The sequence below is a fragment of the Rhinolophus ferrumequinum genome, chromosome 5 (genome assembly GCF_004115265.2).
Source record: "Rhinolophus ferrumequinum isolate MPI-CBG mRhiFer1 chromosome 5, mRhiFer1_v1.p, whole genome shotgun sequence".
NCBI lineage: Eukaryota > Metazoa > Chordata > Mammalia > Chiroptera > Rhinolophidae > Rhinolophus > Rhinolophus ferrumequinum.
The window spans coordinates 54,157,709-54,180,105 of NC_046288.1; the positions used below are offsets into that span (position 1 = coordinate 54,157,709).

At 31.5% G+C, this 22,397-nt stretch overlaps 1 protein-coding gene across 1 annotated transcript in view; it reads right to left on the reverse strand.

The window, feature by feature from the left end:
• Positions 1-22,397, reverse strand: part of TACR3 (tachykinin receptor 3) — a 51,019-nt gene that overhangs the window by 23,161 nt on the left and 5,461 nt on the right. The window contains exons 2-3 of the mRNA XM_033106407.1: positions 6,171-6,359; positions 3,942-4,092 (exon numbers count right to left, since the gene is read on the reverse strand). Coding sequence (XP_032962298.1) covers positions 3,942-4,092; positions 6,171-6,359 — 340 coding nt within the window. The remainder of the gene's footprint in view (positions 1-3,941; positions 4,093-6,170; positions 6,360-22,397) is intronic.

Below are 22,397 nucleotides of genomic sequence, written 5' to 3' on the forward strand. Positions count from 1 at the left end.
GTTTTCATTCTCTATATAGCCCTAATTTACTTTTCTTATAGATGAATTTAATAATTATAGTCATTTAAAATACTAGCTATGTTTTATGTCCAACTCATACATCCATTAATTAGTATAATTTATTTTCTTTCTGTCTTGCTAATTACTGAACTTCTGGCATTTATGGTCTAGACAATAATTCCAGGATGCCAATGGACTAACACATATATTTTGGGATATATTTTTGTTGTTAACAAGAATTTTAATATTTACAGGAGAATGGCACCATTTTTTTTTTTTACCCAAATTGCCAAGAAAATACTCTTAATTTATGAGACTATTAGGAGAGGGGGATAGCAAATCTTCTCTGTTTCCAAAGAGAATGAGTTCAAATTGTAGCCCTGTAGGTATAGTTATAGATAGATAAGGCTCTAACTCGAGTAAGCATTACAATGTTTTGTGAGCCAATTATCTGTGGTTTTCTTTCTTCTAGATCCTTTAGGAAACAGGATGATATTGGAAAGACTGCAAAAAATTAAAGTGCATATTTGATTTATTTTACAAGAAAAAATTCTAAATATGAGCTCTATTAGTACCCTCTATTCTTTCTCCTTACACTGCATTTGATTTTAATCCAGAATAACAGTAAAGTATGCGATTCATGAAATTTTAGGTTCTGGTCATATCTGTTATTCTAGTATAGATTTTTCAAACTGCAAATATATTTTAAATCAATCCTACAGTAGTCTGTACACATTTCCTTAAGCAGATGTTTGGCAAAAATATTAACCAATTACCACTCAAAAATAGAACTAACCTTAGCTAAAACTTTGGTGATTGTGTGATATTGGTATTTCATATTTTGCTATTATCTGAGGATACTATTATTTAAAATGTAGGGATTCTTAACTACTTTGTTATATTAAAGAGACATTATTATTTCAATATTCATATTTAAATAGACATGTTTAAAACCAATGGATATACTACATGCAGGATTTTAAAACCTAGAACATTTACTATAAACTGAGGATATTGTTGGTTGTGTTATGAGGTATACAAAGTGCTTTGAAATTAGAAAATACATTGTATAAGAAAGAATTTGTTAATGTGCTTACTAACATTTTTTTTGAAAGACTAGTTCTATACATGTGACTCAAATGTTGGTCAACCCTACAGATTGACTCCTAAAGATTAGTAAACTGCTTGGAGCCATTGAATTTTAATACTTATTTTCAGGTTCAACACTCCAATTTTAATGACAAGGAAATATTTTTAGAGGTATTAACTTATTTCTCATGAATAATATTTAGTCTTTTTACCTGGTGCTGGCTAGAACCACTGGTATTATTTTCAAACTCTATGTAAACTTAGGCAGGAGATATGTAACGATCAAGTGGGGGTGGTTAATCCTAAGTGATCCGACAGTTAGATATTTAATTTTTAGACATTCTAGGTTATATATAACTTAGAAATGTAATTTATTTCTATTGGCTGTTCTTCAAAAAATTTAATCTACAATGTTTGAAATGAAGCACAATTCTGAAAGATTGTGAGAGAAAGAGAATGGAAGCCATGCTTCTCAATAATTGCCATGATCTTTTCAGTGATTTGACTAAAGTTTCTTAAATTTTTATTTATTCTTGTTCATGAGGATTTGGGGACTCGATCAACTTCACAATTCTTTTATCACTAGGAGGCTAGCTCAGGGTGTTTATGGAGTTGTTTTTCCCCACAGTTGATGAATTTGAACTATTTTAACCAATACGCTATTATTTTATTTCTGAAGTCCAATCTGTAATATCAAAAATGCATTATCTAGGCGACAGCATTTAATTAAATGGCCCATCCAGGGTAGGATTTTATGTCTTTGACCTAAGTAGTCATGTTAAAATATGAATATAGCATGGTTACTAAAAATAACTGTATTCCAAACCACATCAGACAACATTTTAATTTTAGATAAAAAAAAAGAAATTAAGGGAACAGTTAGCCATATTTTGAAATTAACAATTTTTGGACCAAATAAATGTTCTTCAAAGATACTGATAGTCATACCAATAAGATATCCAAGGACACGGCAATTTATTATGAGAAGTCCATGGTATGAGTGTCATTTTCTATTATTTCAGCCCAGAATACAATCCGAGAGAAAGAAATATGGACTGGAAATTTTAAATGTCTTACTTTTTTGAAACATTCTAGCAGGGTCATACTCTCAGTTTGAATTAATATTTATACTTTGAAATTGTAGAGTAATGAAATAAATAAAAAATATTTATGCCTTATTCTCATCAGCTATATAGAGGCAAAGGCAGAAATATTTTCTCGCTTTTGTTCCCACTGGGAGTCAACTAAAAAATAAAAAGGAACACTCAGATTGAATTTTCATTTCTTGCTAGAAAAATATTACACGTATATGGAGAAAAGATAACTATAACCTACAATTACTGAATTTATTTCAATTTGTCTATGAGTGAACAGGGGAAAAGTGTTAAAAAAAAAAAAAAAGGAAAAGGAAAAATGCCTAAACTAACAAGAAAGAAACAAAAGACAGGAAACTCAGTGCGAAATACCAAGACAGAAATTATTCTGAAGTACATAGAACAGCACATCAGTTACTTAATATGATGATACCTAAAATATAATTATAAAAAAAAAACAACATCCCCCCAAAAGAGTACCTTTGCGATCTGAGCAAGATGTTACAAAATGAGTGTTGAAATTTACAAAAGAGACAGAGAAACTGTTTATTTAAGATGACCATGTTATTGAAGTTTTCTTAGTTTTAGGATTCTTTTGAACAGTTCACTTTTAAGGTAAGTTTTTTTTTTTTTTTTTGAAAGAGAAATAAAATGAAATTATATATCTTATAGGCTGGAATGAGTAAATTGATGTGAAAAAGATCATGCTTACTTTTTGTTTTCAAATACTAGAGATCATAATAAATTGTTAATATAACGTAAGTTTTCTCTACCATTATTTGTAAATAACAGGAAAAATATATTATTAAAATGGAATCCGTTTTCTATATTAGATTTTTAAAACCTGATTGATAATTGTTACGTGAGTATTTGTAGGTAAGTGGTTTTAAAATTGTTGAATAATTTTTAAGGGAAGTGTCCATGTAGTTGGTAATAGTTCTAAACAAATAAATGAACGGTAAATGGAATAAGTAATAATTGGCATAGTTAGTATGACTCTCTTATCCTTGGAAAATCCTCTTCAATTTGTTTTAGGTACTACACATCAACTAGAGAGAAGAAGATGGAATAGATGACTCTAAGATTCCTTTTAACTCCTCAAATTTATCAAAAATCTCACTCAGTTACACAATGAGTCAGAAAAAAAACTCTTAATTTAAATTGTATTAAATATCAATATAATAATTTTAGAGGTTTTCTTGTTTAATGTGAATGTTCAGAAATTAGCTTTATAATGTCACCCAATAAGCAGTAGAAGAGTATTAATGCAACTCTCATCTTTTAATAAGACATATGATGGCTGTGCAGAAACTAGATGGGCGGAGAGTGGAAGAAGGGTGAAGGATGTGGGGAAGGAAGTGACATATACTGAGAGGTATGCCATTCTTTGGGATAAAAGAAGCTTTTGGAAGGTTATAGAGTACATCAGAAGTATTGTGCTCAATAAAGGGCAAAAATAGGTAGAATTATAGAAATACAGTGAACTGGGACTCTATTTATAATGTGAATTTCAGAAGTTTCTGGTGAAGTAATTGAGAATACTTAGCAAAAGATAATGAGAAGTCTTTCTGTAAGGAAGTAACTAATCTATCACAGACTGATACTGCAAATTGTCAGTGTCTTGTAGAAAAAAGAAGTAAAAGATAAAATTGATGGAAAGGATTGAATCATGTTATTTTAAAATGACACAAGTAGGATTGGTTTCCCTCTGATGTGCCACAATTTACAGAAATGCTGGTAAATTATATGGAACAGTACCTTTCTTTTAGCCTTTAGCTGCTCATGATACTTGTCACAGGTGTCTCCTGGGATTTCTCCTCCCCAAAGATTGATTCCAACAATGGTATATGTGATGCCCATGATGAGCAATGGGAAACAGTACACCAGGATAATGACAATGATGTGGTAACTGCAAGAAATAGGAAAAACACTTGCTGAGGAGCATATTGGGAGGAAATAGTGAGACTTTGAATTCATTCCATTTTAAATCATAATTGAAAACTCCAAAGACTATTTCTACATTTTCTTTAAGTCCTCATTTAACAAATCTATCAAAATATCATGTTATTGTCACCTACAGTTGTCCAAATGTTACCAGTTGATCTTTGTCAATCTTTACTTTATACATGAAAACCACGGTTGAGCTGCAGCGCTCTTTTAAACTACACATGGCCCCCTCCTTGCCTAGAGGTTCAGGCTGAACGACTTTCCTCTGCGTGGTAATTTTTGAGCTAACCTAATTAAATGTCTCATCAGAGGAAAAGAGATGGGACAGAAAACCTAATCAACTGACATAGTTTCTCCTATGTAAAACTACTGCCTATCTCCCTGTAACATCAGTCATATTTGAAATAAATGGTTTTTCATCTAAACAAACACACAAAAAATTGTTACCAGATACTGTGAACCACATTGGATTCATAAGCTATTTGTGGTTTTAAAAATCAGATAAAGATATTTACATGCATTTTTTCCAAAGCCATGGCACATTTGATTCCATTATTAACTTGGTAAATACCATACAGACTTGTTAGTCACACCAAAGTCATGATACTATAAATTATCAAACTAAATTTTAGGATTTCATAGCTTTCAGTCTAAATTATAAGGATACAATTAGAGAGGAATAGGACGGCAACCAATGATATAACAGCCCAATTAGAATGTGTATAAATTTTGGATGGCTTCCACTGTCTTAGGAAGGCTTTAAAGTAATTAAAGAGTTTGGTATACTAGTCTTCTCAATATCAGTGTCTTTTTGTGTCTTAAACCTCCTTGCTTTCCCATTTCCTGATAGCTTATTAAATATTGACTTAAAATCATTGGAGGAAATGATTCGATCAAAAAATAATTTCATTTTTTATTAGAATCAATTTTATTTTGTTATTCCACTAAGATTTACTAGCAATAATGAATAGAATGCAGTACTCAGTTTAATAACTACTGCCTGTGTTTCCTTCAATAAATACTTCCTAATGTTTTTAAAATTCTGGACTATGGGTACTAGACTTATTGGGGGATCACTTCATAAATTATATAAGTCTAACCACTACACTGTACACCTGAAATATAAACTAATATTGAATGTCAACTATAATTAAAAACAATAATCACGGGGATGTAAAGTACAGCAAAGGGAATATAGTCAATAATATAGTAATAACTATGTACAGTGTCAGATGGATAATAGACTTATTGGGGTTATCACTTTGTGAGGTATAAAAATGTCTAATCACTATGTTGTTTTGTATACCTGAAATTAATTTTAAAAAAATCTGGACTCTGGATAGAGCAGAGTGTGATAAAATGGATGCCTCAATAGATGACCATTATATTTGTATTACTTGTTATTTTTAAAGGGAAAAATTCACTAAATAGAAAATGTATTGAAATAAAATTTAAATGATCAGAATAAAACACAATATGCGAACAATGCACAATTCTTTTTCCATTTGCTTTTCCTAAGGTTGGTCCAAAATATGAATTCCAAATTCTATCATATAGTATTCCTATTTCCTTTCTAACCTAGTGTTTAAGTTTCTTTAACATTAAAAAAAAAAAAAAAAAAAAGAACACAACCAAGAATCTACCAGGACTCCCTTTCCCTTCAGCTGGTCTTCTTAAAAGAGCAATTGACATCTTTGGGCTTCCGTTCCACCCTTCTCATTCATTTCTCAATCAATAACAACTCTGCTCTCCTTTGTGCATTGCTTTCATCTCCAGTGAGCTTATCATCTCAAGGAAACTTTACAGAGCTATCACATATAGAAGTTATCACATTTTTCGAATTAGAAACCTTTATAACTTAAGCCAACTTATTGACCATATCAGACTACATGATAGTATTTTTACATAGTCTCTTCCCAAGTGAAGAATGAGCCCTTGAGAGAAATGTCTATGTCTTATTTGCTTAATTGTTGCTCCCAACCTGTAGTCCTTAAGTGTTTGATAAATTGAATTTAAAATCATAATAGAGAATTAACTTACGTGAAATGTTGCTTGGGACCTTCTGGCCATTGCACGTAGCAAAGAGTACGGCCTGGCATGACTTTCGTTTTGGAGTAAAGACACTGAGGGAAGGCAAGAAGAAATGCTAGAATCCAAATACTTCCGATGACAATCTTGGTTGCTGTGGCAGACAGTCTTGGTTTCAAGGGATCAATAATGGCCATATACCTATATAAAAACAAACAAAACCATTTTGTTGGTCTCTTGTTAGCAAAGTCTAAAAAGGAATTTCAAAGGTGTTTCAATGGCCAGGGTTACCTTTCTTCTGGTAAACAAGTTGGTAAGGATTTTGCTTGTGTAGAAGCCGCATAGAATGATAGTTATAGCATAGTCTTAGGAATCAGGCAAATTGAGGTTCAGATCCTATTCTATCATTTATTTAACCTTTTGGAACCTCAGCTTCATTATTTTAAAAATAGAAATAAGAATACCCACCTCTTAGGGGTGAAGTCAAGATCAATAGAAATAATGTAAGTGAAAGATATTGATTATTTGGTGCTGTTCCTCACACATTATCAGAATTCATAAATGTCTGCTGAATGGAATTGGAAAGGTGAATGATAAGTGCTTAAAAATATGAATTCCGTACCTCAAGACTTCCATTTTTTTCTTCTGTATGATTAATTTTTTTAAAAAAAATTCTAGCGATAACATGGATAATATCTAGTATATGATTGACAAAGATGGAGAACAAATATGAAGGATACTATCAACATACCCTGATATCTTGATTGCTAAAACATCAAGACACAAGTTCAGGATTCAGATAAAAGTGAAGGTGATTGAGGCTATATGCCTTCCTGTTACCTCCAAAATTGAATTCAGACTGCATCATGAAAAGCTTCACAGTGTCTATGTAACAATATATAACATAATTGTTATAAAAACAATTTTATAGAGTTTTTTAAACAATTTTTAGAGTTTTCAGGCTCTAAAAAACACACTTACATACGACTTTTAGAGTGCAACTTTTGGGCAAATTTTAAAGTCTCTGAATATGGTAACAAAAGTCAAGCTTTATTCACCTGGTAAAATAGTAACAATATGTCTGAGAGTTTTAAATTGGATAATTCCAGTTTTAAAATGGATAATATGGCTAATTGCCAAATTATGGCTAATAGAGCAGAAAATAAAGTACATAATTAACCATAATTAACCAAAAATTAACCATATTTTTGCATTTCTATCAATAAAACACATTATTTAAATTGTTTTATTTTTACTGTTGGCTATTTTATGTTTCTCAGATATATTTTGATTTATGCAAAATTTTCAAAGGTGACACTTTCATCAAAGAATGAGTATTACTCAAGCCAAAAATATTTTAACCACAAGAATAAATATTTCAAAATGCGGATAATTTGTTCCTCATTGCTTTGTGCTTTTGTAATAATTAGGCAGAATTAGATCTTCAGTACATATATTGAACTTACCTATATACTATTCATAATATTAACTTAATTGTTATTTACTTTAAGAAAATAGTCTTAATTTAGTACCTACGACAGTTAATAGGTAATAGTGAATGTTGGATATAAGAAATAATTATAAAAGTAATACCTTGGTTTAAGAAAATAAAGTAAACCATAGAAAAAATATAAAATGCATGTGTTTGAAACTGAAAACTGTTTAAAATTCACTTCTCATACTTATGTTGATGAAGATGATAATAGAAAATGTATTGATTGCTAACCATGACCAGGCAATTTATTACATACATTATATGTTTAATATCCAGAATAATCCAATCAATCAAGTAATATTATCTTTACTTTGCAGAAAATAAAACTGAGGCTCAGAGAAACTAACTAAATTGTTCAAAATGACCCAGATGGTTAAGAGCTGAAATTCTAAACCAGTTCTGCCATATAGATACAGATTGTGCCTTTGAATATAACCATTCACCTAAGGAATCATGGAAGGGAAGAAAAATACATATGGTAGATATATATATATATATATATATATATATATATATATATATATATATATATATATATTCCAAAGAATGAGAAGTTGCATTTTGCCTTATGAATCTAAAAGCATTTACAAGCAATATAAAAAATAAAAGTGAAACATACGAGTATAAAGGCAGTAATTATAGTTGGGCATTTTTGTTTCCAAGGCTGCTAATTATAACTTACCATAATATTTCTCGTTATATTGAATTATTGTTTGGGGGTGTTTCCAGAGTCAACTACAGCACTTATCAATATAATTTTTTTTTTTACTGGACTGAATATATCTCAAACTGTATCACAATCTTTTGCTTTTTTTTCTTGCTCTGGAATTTATGATTGCAATTTGGATAATTATACAGTTGATTTTTTGTGACTAAAAAGAGAAGTTGAGTGACATGAGCAGGGTTAGAGTCCTACACAGCTTCTGTAGCATGGATAATTCAAAATAAACCGCAAATTTCACATTGATTTTTTAAGCCAATTAGTCTAATGATAGAGAAATTGTATCCTTACTGGTAGACTATTATAAGGAAACAAGTTCTCAATAACACTTCAGTAAAAGTAGAAATTTTGAAATTTCAAGCTGACATTTTTGTCATTTCTGGCTTGATCTATTATTTATTTTTTCAGCCAAACACTTACCAAATGCCTAGTGTGGTATTCTAGACACTGTAGTGATACAGCAGTGAGAAAAGTTGGCCTTCACAGAGTTCACAGTCTAGTGAAGTAGATAGATACTAATGAAAGAAATCTCACCAAAAAATGTAAAATTACAATATGATAAATGTTACAAAGGCAAGATATATGGCCAAGTGAATACATTTATTGGAAAACATATTTGGATTGTGAATCCATCTTCCCTAAAAAAAAGTCATTCTGGGTTGAAAGTTGGAAGGGTGACAGAGAGGTGAGGGTTGCAAAGAAGATTTCTGGGAGAACAAACAGCATGTGAAAAACTCTTGTGTTAATGATGGGTTTTAATGGGTTCAATTGTGACCCTTAAAAAACATATTGAAGTCCTAACTCCCAATATCACAGAATGTAACTTTATTTGGAAATAGTCTTTATGTAGTTATACATAATCAAGTTAAAATGAAGCCTAATCCAATGAGTGGTACAAAGGAGACATTTGGAAACAGAGAGAAACACTTAGAGAATGCCATGTAGAGATGGAGGACTGAATAATGCATCTACAAACCAAGGAATGCCACAGACTGCCAGCAAAGCACCAGAAAGTAGGAAGAGGACAGCGAGTATTTTCCTAGCGGTTTCAGAGGCAGCATGGCCCTTACCAACATCTTGATTTCAGATCTCTAGCTTCCAGAACTGTGAGACAATAGATTTCTGTTGTTTTAACTCATTCAGTTTGTAGTACTTTATTTCAGCAGCCCTAGGAAACCTATATGATGCATAAGGGTGGGGGAAGCACTGTACACTTGAGTAATTAAAGGCTACTATAATTGAAATACAGAAAGTGAAGGGGGACAGTGATTTGGGACAATGTAGTACAGGTTACAGATTTCTGTTTAATGGAAAGTTACTGAGGTGATTGAATCAGAGAAGGAGAATAATCAGTTTTAGTCTGGAGAATGAACTGGCGGGGGGTGGGGGGGAAGAATGGAAGCAGGGAAACAAGTTACCTAGCTGTTGTTTTGGTGTGGGTGAGAGATGATCGTGATGTTTGAAACAGAGTGTTACAACTGAAGATTGAATTACAGTATGGTTTGAGGAAAATTAAAAAATGCTGAAACATTGCAGGAAGGGACAGCCTGTTGGACAAAGAAGTAGGCAGATTTGCCAGGCACTGTTGAAGACCACTTTGAAATGGGTAATTAGGAATTCCTTGTGGCATCAGAATTTCCTATTTTGTGACTGTCCAGCAATAATAATTTGCTCAACAGTAGGCATAAAGAAAATGGATTCTTAGGCTCATCCAGATAAACATCCCCTGGACCTTGAGAAGAAATAATGGAATGCAAGATATAAACTCACTCAAATGATTGTCAGTACTTTATTCTCCCTTTAAAGAAATATATGGCTTTGATGTGATCACATTAGCTTTTCCCAGTTTTTGTCTGAGCTTCTCAGTACCATTCTTTCCTCCCTAGATTCTCAAATATGTTAGTCTCCTGAGTATGATCATTTCATAAGTAACAGCCTTTTTTAAAACAAAGATTGAATTCTTTGCTGTACCAATTAGCACATCACCTAAACAAGTTCTAAAGCCACTTTATTTTCTTTTATAGATGCTGAAATTCTCAGAAACATCCATCGGAAGCTCATATTTTTAATGACATTTTTAACAGTTTTCCTTTCCACTTTAATATTAGACCACTTTCCTTTACCATTTACTTTTTTCTGATATAATTGAAGGAGTGTTTTCTCTTTGCTTTGATGTCTTTTGATAGATTTTTGACATTACTCACAATAAGTAAACCTTTTACATTTTGTAATTGTTTTGATGTGTAGTATATTTCTCCCTCTTATAACATTTTTATTAAGCTCTGTTGCTGGATCTTTGTGTGCATCTACACATCTTAACATGTTGGCATGATGACAGAGTGCAGTCTTCAGATGTTTACTTGATTGTATTAACCTGCAAAGAATATTTGCCTGAAATGGTATGGATAGCTGTTTTCCAATTTGCTTCTGGCCACAGCAGACAATGTGTTAGTCTGTAAATCCCAAATATAAAATACTGTCTGGTTATTGTCTGTGCAAAATACAGATTAGTTGCAATAGCTGCTCATGACCCATAAAATTTCAACTTCTGGGCTTTGGTGCTAGGGCATTTTCTATTTTGACAAATCAATAGAAATAAAACTGTTCTTGAAATTGCATTTTTTAGACAAATTTTATTGTTTGCCTTTTCATAAATATTTTAAATGAACTTAAGACTGAGTCAATTAATTAATTATAAATATTATCTCAGTGAATTTTAAAGTGAATGAGCATTCATGAAAATAAGACTGCATTCACATGCATGTACACATACTGTAGGAACTTCAAAATATTATCCAACAAAAAACAAATCACTTATTCACTTACTCAAAGTTTTTGATTTATATAAATGTATACATTGGCATTTAAGGACAATTATGTTTAAAAAATAAAATATAAAAATAGTGAAAGTATTTGACTTTCATTGTATATGCTATCTATTTAAATTGAGCAATTATGAAATGGAAACCAAAAAAAAAAAAAAAAAAGCCGAGGTAGCAATTCTTATCAGGCAAAATAGACTTTAAAACAAAGGCTACAACAACAAACAAGGACCCAGAAATTCCACTTTGGGGTATTTATCTGAAGAAACTCAAAACACCAATTCGAAAACACATATGCATCCCTTATGTTCATTGCAGCATTATTTACAATAGCCGAGATATTGAAGCAAGCTAAGTATCCATCAATAGATGAATGGACAAAGAAGATGTGGTACATATATACAATGGGATATTACTCAGCCATAAAAAAGAATGAAATCTTGCCATTTGCGACAACATAAATGGACCTAGATGGTATTATGCTAAGTGAAATAAGTCAGAGAAAGACATACCGTATGATTTCACTTATATGTGGACTCTAAAGAGCAAAATAAACAAAACAAAACAGAAATGAACTCAGAGATACAGAGAACATTTTGATGGTTGCCAGATGGGAAAGGGGTTGGAGATATGGGAGAAAAAAGGGAAGAGATTAAGGTGCGCAAATTGCCAGTTATAAAAACAGTCATGGGGATATAAAATACAGCGTATGGAATATAGTCATTAATATTGTACTAACTATGTATGGTATCAAATGGGTAATGACTTATCAGGGTGATGACTTCGTAAATTATACAAATGTCTAATCACTCTGTTGTACACCTGAAGCTAATATAATATTGTATGTCAAATGTAATTTAAAAACAAGAAATTATTTGAAAAGATAAATTTAGTAATTAGGCTTATCTATTCACTTATTTATTTATTAAATGTCAACTATTTATTTTCAACTATTTTTTGAATGCCAACTATTTTCCAGGATTGTGTTACATTCTTTGGCTAACTGATGAACAAAATAGATGTGGTTCCTATTCTTGTGCAATTCTGAGTCCAATGCAGAAATACATTGTTAAAATAGTCAGAAAATATGTCAGAAATTGTTACCTAAATGTCTCTTGGGACAACATTGCCTCTTGGATATTAGGTTCAAGTTCCGTTGGAGCTCTAGTGTAATGGCCTGTATGAGTTCAGTACTCTCCCCCATGATTTCTAAAAATTCCTACCGACCTATTGGGTTCCCTTTGTTTCCATTCTTGAATCTGTATAAAATATATTCGTCTCACCTAGTGTGAACCTGGATGCAAAGTTGTACTGTCATTTCCACTAGAAATCCAATTACAGAAAGCATTTCAGATTTCAAAATTTTATTGGATTTGCAAGTTTAGGGGAAGGGAAAATACACCATTATTCTTCATCCTGATGTTTTCAAACTTGAGTTTATTCATTTTGTTATATTCACGTTATATTCTGGCATTTTCTAAAATCTTACATGCACCATGGGTAACCCTGTCACTTAACAATCCCTTGAAAAGTTTAGCCCAGTCCCCCATCTCTCATTAGCCTCATTAGGCTAACCTGTCTAGCTCAATCATTTGGGAATTCTGCTGAATAAAACTGTCCACATTGTATACACTATGATGTGATGAGGACATGTACTAGTAATTATAAAGCATAAAAGAGAAAATTTGACCTAACCTGGGGGGTATAGATGGAAATGATGGAAGAGATTTAGGTGTGGCCTCCCCTAAGGATACAGCATCAGATTAGAAGGATACGTGGCAATTAATTAGAATGAAGTTGGGATTAGAAGAGAAAGTGGAACACAAGTACTGAAGTTGGAGAACGCATGAGATTTTTGAAGCACTAGAGAAGGCCAGCTTCTCTACAGCACAGAGAGGGGAAAAAATCTAAATATAAATTTAGATTTTTTTTTTACAATAAAAGCAATAATTGCTAACACCTGTTAAATGTTTACTATATACCTGACATTATTCTCAGAGTTTTATACATAAATCATTTAATCTTTAAATTCTAATTATTTATAGTAACTATAAAATGGTTTATATAAAAATGCGGTGAACATTACATGAAACAATTTCTCCTCAAAATTTCAGATACAGATTTAAAAGTGGTTTTCTATACTGACAATATAAAACTCAATGTTATAGATTAGTGTCTGCTACTTAAAGTATCTCTAATGATAAATAATTTAGAAATCAGAACATAATAGATTACCTTATTCTAAAGTTCTACAATTGGAAAACTTCTACCTGTCCCTTAATTTTCTCTCAGATTACAGAATGTTCTGTGGATTCTTGCCTTTCTCTTTGTCCAGAGTTTTTTTTTTTTTTTTTTTTTAATTTATTGGGTTTTACCTCCTACATATTCCAATGGCACTATGTTCTCACTTTGATTTTAGCTCATTGGAGATACTGATGTATTCTTCTCTGAGTTTTGTAACACCTAACAAAGAGTAACAGTCACCATGATTGTTGGATAGTGACTGCAAATAGTTGTTGAATATTTAAACGGATGAGTGAATAATTGTTTACAAAAGAGAACTTCAGCACATATACACTTTTTAAAAGGAATAGTTTTCTTAACTTTGCTAAATGAAAATAATAAACATAACATAGAGTATGATTATGAGGTTAAATAACATTAAATGACACAATCTATACAAAGAGACTGATAATGTCAGGCACAGGAGACACTCAACCAAATTATGCTAAACTATGTTCAATAGAAAGAAATTAACACTTGGGACAAAAAAAGAAACAGCTATAGTGGTAAGCTTGAGACAAAAACAAACAAACAAAAATGACTTATTTAAAATGGTTCTTAGGTACTTCGGATTGGCAAGGAAAGAAAAATAAATTCATTCCAAAATTGTGATCTAAAGACTAAAAAAAATTCTTTTAATATAGTCCCTGGCTTTTCAACAGAAACCTATTCCACCCGGGTAGTATGGTATAGGTTATTTCTCTAAATCTCTCCTTTTAAATAATTTCCTGTGTAGAAAGTAATGAGATTTTCTATGCAACTTCAATAAGGGCAAATAGTTCTCAGTGATTCAGTGATTAAATGGAAATAGTCAATGTTACACTTGGAGATTTTGTAAGTTCTTTGGGTACACTAGGAATTAATTTCCTTCAGTTTTGTCTAATATGGATCTATACCAAATCAAACTCCTTTCTGAAGTAAATAGTGGCAGGTGGCAGTTCCACTATATTATCTTTAAACTCATATCGATGATGGTACCCATCAAGCAGGAGGATTTCCAAATATTTGGGTATTTAAGTTGTGATGATATAAATGCTTATTTAACAGTGCAAATGGAAAACAAAGATGGGGAAGAAAGGCTTTTTTTCATCATATTTTTCTATTTAATTATATTTTTTATCATATTTTATTAAGGTATTTTTTTCTTTATTCTTTTTAAGTTAAAGTTTATTGCAACAACATGGATGGATCTTTAGATTATTAAGCTAAGGTATTTTTAATTTGAGCACAAATTGTTCAATGTTAAGAAATGATAGGCAAAGTTTTAAAAATTGCCTTTACTCATTCATTCATTTAGTCATATGATAAATATGTATTGAGTGCCAAATATATAAAGTAATTATCATAGATGCTATGAATATAAACAAAAGAGATACTAGTAAATATTATGAAGAAAAATAAAACAGAATAAGTAGATAGAGAATAGCATGAGACAAATGTTTTAGACAGTGATCGATTCATACGTGAGATACACTGAGAAATGAGAAAGTAGCTATTCATTTTTTTGTAAGAGTTGCTGCTCTGTCCTCTTGCAACACATCTACAATGTAAGATAATTTTATTTTAATAGTCTTTCTTCTTTGTGAGCCATAACTCTTCCAAGTCTTCCTGAACAACTATGTTCCAACAAATGAGAAAACTGAAGTAAAATTGAAGAATTCATAAAAAAGAAACGTGACTGAAACTGAATCAAGAGAAAGAAAATCTGAATATATATATATATCAAGTAAAGATATAAGATTAGTAAGTAAAAATATTTCCACAAAGGAAATATTGTTTCACTGGCAAATTTGTCTAAACATTTGAAGAAGTATTACCAACTATTCACAAAGTCTTCCAGTAAATAGAGGAGGGAACCCGTCTTATCCATTGTACTGGTTAGTATTACGAACTATGATATCAAAGCCAAAGGAAGTCAAAAGGTACAAATTTCCAATTATCAAATAAATAAGTATTGGTGATGTAATGTACAGTTTAGTGACTATGATTAATAATACTGTATTGCATTCTTGAAAGTTGCTAAGAGAGTAGATCTTAAGAGTTCTCATCACAAGAAAAAAATTGTAACTATGTATGGTGATAGATATTCACTAGACATATTGTGATCATTTTGCAATGTAAACAAATATAAAATCATGTTGTTCACCTGAAACTAATATAATGGTATATGTCAATTATACCTCAATTTAAAAATAGCCAAAGATATCACAAGGAAAAAAAATCACTGACAAATGTTATTCATAAATACGGATGCAAAAATCCTAAACAAAATATTAGCAAACAACAATTTCAGGAACATACAAAAAGTATTATCCATCTTGAAAAAAAGTAGGATTTATTTCAGAAATTCAAGGTTGATCGGAAAATCAATTAATGAATATGCCATAGTAATAGAATAAAGAACAAAGACCACATGATCATATCAACAGAGGCAAAAGCATTTGACAAAATCCAATGCCTGTTCATAAAAAAAAAACAAAACTCTCCATGTACTAGGAATAGAAAGGAACTTTCTCAACTTGATGAAGTGCATTTGTAAAAACTACAAGTAATATCATAATTAATTGTTAAAGATCTAATTCTTTCCCCCTGTAATCTAGACAAGGATGCCCAATTTTATCTCTTCCATTCAAAATTATACTGGAGGTTCTAGACAGGGTAATCATTTAGGCAAAAAAGAAAAAAAAAAAAAGGAAAAACGTAAAAGGCATCAGATTGAAAAAGTCATAATTTTTATTAGCAGATTAGATAATCTTCCATATTGAATATCTTAACGAACCCACAAAAATCAAAACCCATTAGAATTAATAAATAAGGTCATCAAGGTCACAGGATACAATTTCAATCAATTTTTATATACTAGCTATTAACAATCTGAAAATAAACTTTAAAGTTCCATTCAATAGCACCAAAAAGAATAAAATACTTAGGAATAAATTTAATAAAAGAATTGAGAATTGTACATTGAAAACTACTGAAAGAAAGACCTCAATAAATGGAGACACAGTCCATGGCCATGGATTGGAAAACTCAATATTGTTAAGCTGACGATACTTCCCAAAATGATTAAAAGATTCAACATAATCCTTACAAAAATCCTTATTCTAATTCCAGAATTAAAGAAGTGGATTCTAAAAATAATTTGGAAATACAAATATCCTAGAATAGTCAAAACAATTTTTAAAAATAAGAATAAAGTTGAAGGACTTACACTTCCATGTTTCAAAACATATTACCAGGCTACAGTGATCAAGATAGTGTAGTACTGAACATAGGGAATACAGTTAATAATATTGTAATAACTATGTATGGTATCAGATGGGTACCAGACTTATCAGGGTGATCACTTCTTAAGTTGTACACCTGAAGCTAATACAATATTGTATGTCAACTGTAATTTTAAAAATAAAAATAAAAAGATGTGTAGTACTGGCATTAAAAATAGGCATATAGAACAATGAAACAGAAACATCAAGAATCCAGAAATGAACACTTACATTTATGTTCAATTGATTTTTGACAAATATGTCAAGGCAATTCAATAGAGGGAAACTGCAGTCTTTTAACAAACAGCACTGGACAATTGAATATCCACATGCAAATAGATGAATTATACTGTTATCTTATACCATAAACAAAAACTATCTCCAAAAAGATCATATATAAATGTGAGATATAAAACTATCAGTAAAAAACAAACATAGAACTGAATCTTCACAACCTTGAGGTAGCTAACAGTGTAATTGGAAAATTACTTTCATTGTTGTCACTTCATTACACTTTCATTTTTGCTGACAAGTCCCTCTGTTAATTAGCCATTCTGTCATTTGAGTTTATTACACTAAGTCAATGAGTCAATGAAACTATGAGCTGTGCTGTGCTGTGCTGTCTGATCAATGACCAATCAGTAACAGATTTTGAAAAAGGCAATATGATTGGTTACTGATTATGAAGTATGTCTGTTATTTGTGTAGCAATTCATGGACTCAAGAGCTAGCACCTAATTTTGTACTTTATGCAAGTACACAGAGCTAATATGATATGGTCATGAAAATTTTAGCCATGCTGTTGATGGGACTGGTGTTATATAACTAAATCTTAGTAACTATAAATTGTGCAAAGTGAGAACTGTGCATATAGAATTGTTAATCTGTTTATGCAAATATATGATATGCAGTTAACCCTTCAACAATGCAGGGGTTAGGGTGCTGACTACCCATGCAACTGAAAATTGGCAAATCCTTGTATAACTTAAGGCGGCCCTCCCCATAGGTGGATTCTCAATCATGGATCAAAAATACAGTTGACCCTTAAAAGACATGGGTTTGAACTGTGCGGACCCACTTAAAAGATTTTTTAAAAAATTATTATAATTGACATACAATATTGTATTAGTTTACAGTGTACATACAACATAGTGATTCAACATTTATATACCTTATGATGTCATTTTCACAATGAGTCTATTAACCATCTATGACTGTGCAAAGTTATTATATTATTGACTGTATTCATGTTGTACACTACACCCCAATAATAGATGGCTTAATTATTTTACAACCAGAAGTTTATCCCTCTGATTCCCCTTCACCTTTTTCACCCATCCCCTCACACCCTTCTTCTTTGGCAACATCAGTTTGTTCTCTGTATCTATGAATCTATTTCTGTTTTGTTTTGTTTGTTCATTTGTTTGTTTGTTTTGTTTCTTTTAGATTCCACATATAAGTGCAATCATTTGGTATTTGTCTTTGTCTGACTTATTTCACTTAGCATAAATGCAGATTTTAAAAATCTATGTATAAGTGGAACTGCACAGGTCAAACCCATGTTGTTCAAGGGTCAACTGTGTATATTATATACATAACAGAGGGTGCCAAAAAATGTATACACATTTTAAGAAATGAAAAAACTGTATTAAGATTGTAATACTCAATATATACCAATACCAAAAGATGAATGCAAGTCACGTTTGACTTCTGCAATTACAGGAGGTGCTCAAAGTGGTTACCATTAGTGTCTAGACACTTCTGATTACAGCGAACTACTGCTTGAGCAACGTTGACCAAAGTGCCCACTTTATACATTTTTTTGGCACCCCTGATATATGTTATATATTATAAATAAAATCTTCAGCATATGTGTTCTATTTATGAGCTGCTAAAATTTTAAAACTTGTATCTTTTTATGTTTCTAAGGAGACCTGTTTCACTCCTGTTCATTAAAGATATTCATCAGCAATGGTTCTATAATTGGTGAATGGGGATTGTCAGTAATTTCTTACATAGGAAAGACTTTTTAATCTATTACTTTTAAAAAGTAATATTGGATTACACTAGTTTTCTTTGATTCTGAAATAATATAACCTTCAACTTGAAATTTAGATTATGTACATCTTTGTTGAAGAAATACTGAAAAAAATTTGATATAAGGAGTAAAATATTTTAAACTAATGAAAACATGATGTTTAAGAATTTTGAATTTATTTTACACCATGTAGTTTGCTTTTTGGAAAAAAAAACTACCTCCATATATCCTTTCAATTTGAAGGTATAAAAATCAATACACATGGTACTGTGATATCTTTTAAATTCAGTAAGTTTATCTGGGAATTCTGAATTGTTCTTAACAGTAGTTATTCAATATAAACACTCAATTTTGTGAGTACTTTGATTTCTTCAAAATTGTTCCTTATGCTAATTTGAAAATGTCCAAATCTTTTTCTTTATAGATGATGTAGCTTAATATGCTAATCATGTATTAAGTTGTATAGAGAATTTTAAATGTTTTATTTTTATTTAGATGTTAACTACTCATAGCTGATTTATTAGGAGATATTTTGTATTCTTTTGTAAAATAAAGAACTTTAAAATGCTTCTACAATTTTTGTGTTTTTCTCTTCTAACACTGTAAATGGGCCTCCGCCAGCTATGTGTCCTCATACTTACTATGGACACTGTCTGTTATTCTTTCTTTTAACTGAAATGCAGGTCTAGCCTTGTTATCATGGAACTTACAATCTAGTAGGGCAGGCAGACCAAAAAACAACAACAAACAAACAATAAACTTTACAGATGAGCTAATTATATAGTATTTTAGAATGTGATACATATAATAAAAAGAAGGCAATTTAAAGTAGTCAGGGTCTAGAAGCAGGGCAGGGAGTGGGTGCTGTGGCATCTGGAGGGGGAGTGTTTCACACAAAGCAGAAGATCCTGAGGTGGAAACAGGCCTCGTATATTGATGAAATAAGAGATCAGCAATGTGGAGCAGAGTGGTCTCAGAGTGGTGAGAAGGAGATGAGGTCAGAGTAACAAATGACTGCTTATTAGAAATTCTTCTAGACTATTGTAAGGACTTTGATTTCTACCCCGAGAGAACTGTGGAGCCCTTGGAAGATTTGTAGAGGGAATATATGATATGATCATTATTAACAGGATCGTTCTGGTTGTGGCATTGAGAATAAACTAAAGGGGAAGAAGAGTAGGAGTATGGGAACCATTTAGGTGAGAGATGATGTTGGCTTGGACCAGGGAGGTAGCAGTAGACATCTTAAGAAGTTAGATTCTGCATATACTTGTATGTTGAAAGTAGGAGTCATTAATTTGTTGATGGATTGGATATGGAGTACAAAAGAAAAGATGAGTCAAGAGTACTTCCAAGAGTTTTGACCTTAGCGTCAGAAGGCCGCAGGAGGAGTAAGTTTCAGAGGAATGTCAGGAACTCAGTTTGGGACATGTAAAGTCTGAGATGCCTAATAGATTTCTGAAGGGTGAAGTTGTGTAGGTGTTTGGATTCAGGACTCTAGCTCGAGGCTTTCAAGCTAGAGATATTAATTACAGTATCACTAGGGTATGAGCCATATCTACTTTGTTTATTCCAGTGTGCTCCATATCTATACAATGTTTAGTATTTGAAAGGTACTCAATAAATATCAATTGAGTGAGTGACTACAATCGTTTGTTGGTAAATAAGCATTCTGAGGGGAAAAAAAGAGAAATCTCCTGATTTTTAGTGTTTGTAGATTTCTGTGATGTAAATACTCCTACCATGATTTCAAGCTACCAAAGTAACATCACTGGATACAAAGTTGGGAAAAAATGTGCACAACTGATTCCCTCTAGTCAGTCTAAACCAGCTCCAGAACACAACTGAGTCCACTATTGCTTAGTTATATAGTCATATACATATTTTTCTTATTTACAGGTGTGCATAAAAGATTTTAAATAAACTTGATAATTGCACAGATGTGAATTAAAAAAAAATCTCATAGATGATAACACAAGCTCAGAATAGGCGACTTCAGTGAATACTTAAAGACCTGTGTCACATACCAAACTAAATAATAGAAACATTGAGCTATTTATCCCCCTGCACTTTTAGGCAGGTTTCTAAATTACTTCACAAGGGGGAAATATCTTTATACAATTTCTGGGGAAAAGATGTCACAGCCTACAAAACAATCTATTATGATGTTAATAGTACTCTCTTGTCAGAGATGTCTTCGTGGTTTCTAATTCAGCCTACAAAATGTGTTTAAAATGTTGTTATAAAACATCTACTACAAAATTATATAAATTTTAATCAAGTTGTTATCTTCTGGAGTCCAAACTGTTGGGCAGGTATCTCAGTGTCATTATTGGGTCTTTAAAAAGTATTTATTTAATCAATAATAATTTTAAAACTTTTTATTATGGTAAAATATATATAAGATTTACTATTTTAAATATTTTAAGTACAAAGTTCAATGGTATTAAGTAAATTCACATTGTGGTACAACCATCACCACCATCCACCTTCAGAGCTTTAATTAATTAATAATTTATTTTGTTTCATGTTGAAGGAGTGCATTTTGTTGTAGATAATTATAAAAAACAAAAATATAAAATAAAATAAAATTATCCAATGTCTCACCGTTCAGAGCATATCAAATCCGTATCTACCTATTGCACATATAGAATCATATTACACAGTTAAACCCATGGTCTGAAAATTCCTCATGTGTTAGAGATCCTGCTGAGTCTAAAACGAGATTCAGACCCTGACTGTGTCTAATGAAGTGGTGGGGCTGCACACCCCAGTTGTCTATTTTGCAGCATTTAGTATTTAATGTACCAGTGAGCAAGCTTCAAGAAAAACAATTTATACTCAGAGCCATGAGGCATAAGGAAAAAGAGGAATGGACAATTCATCATCCTGGACACATGATTTAGAGCTGAGCCCCAGGGAGAGAGAGTTTCAAGTAGAAGATGAAAGGACACTGGCCATTAAGAAATTGTTAATGGAGCAAAGATCAGGGACAAGGTCATTCTTCCAAATCTATTTGGAATACAGACTGTCATGCTCTGTACCAAAGAGGTGACATTGTTTTTTGTTTTCTTTTTTTTCTTTTTGGCCAGGTGAGGTGGGGAGAATGGAAGTGCTAAAGAGGATTACGGATGAACTCTCATCAGACCTCCCTAGGGACTCTGACATAATTGGAGTCTAGCAGGAAATGTAAAGGTTACAGACTAATAAAATATAGATATTCATATTAATGTTACCACATTTATACACATGTACCTGGAGACTTGGGAGAATTGATGGTGTATTCAAATATGTGACTTTTTAATTTCTACATAGAATTTCATTTTTAGATGCCCCATTATTCATTTGATAATTTTCTTTTATTGTAACTTTTAGTTGTTTTCAGTTCTCTAAATTTTGTTTCAAAAATATCCTTGAACATGTCAGCAAATTGCACTACTGAAAGAATTTTGACAATATATATCCAACTGTTAGGTTATGCCATACAAAATATTAATTGACCATTATAAACTATAAAAATGGCAATTTCATAAGGTTCAATATAAAAGTATATGTAAAAATGCCCTGGTCATTACATACTTACCAATTCTCTGCCAATTTTAATAAATTAAAAG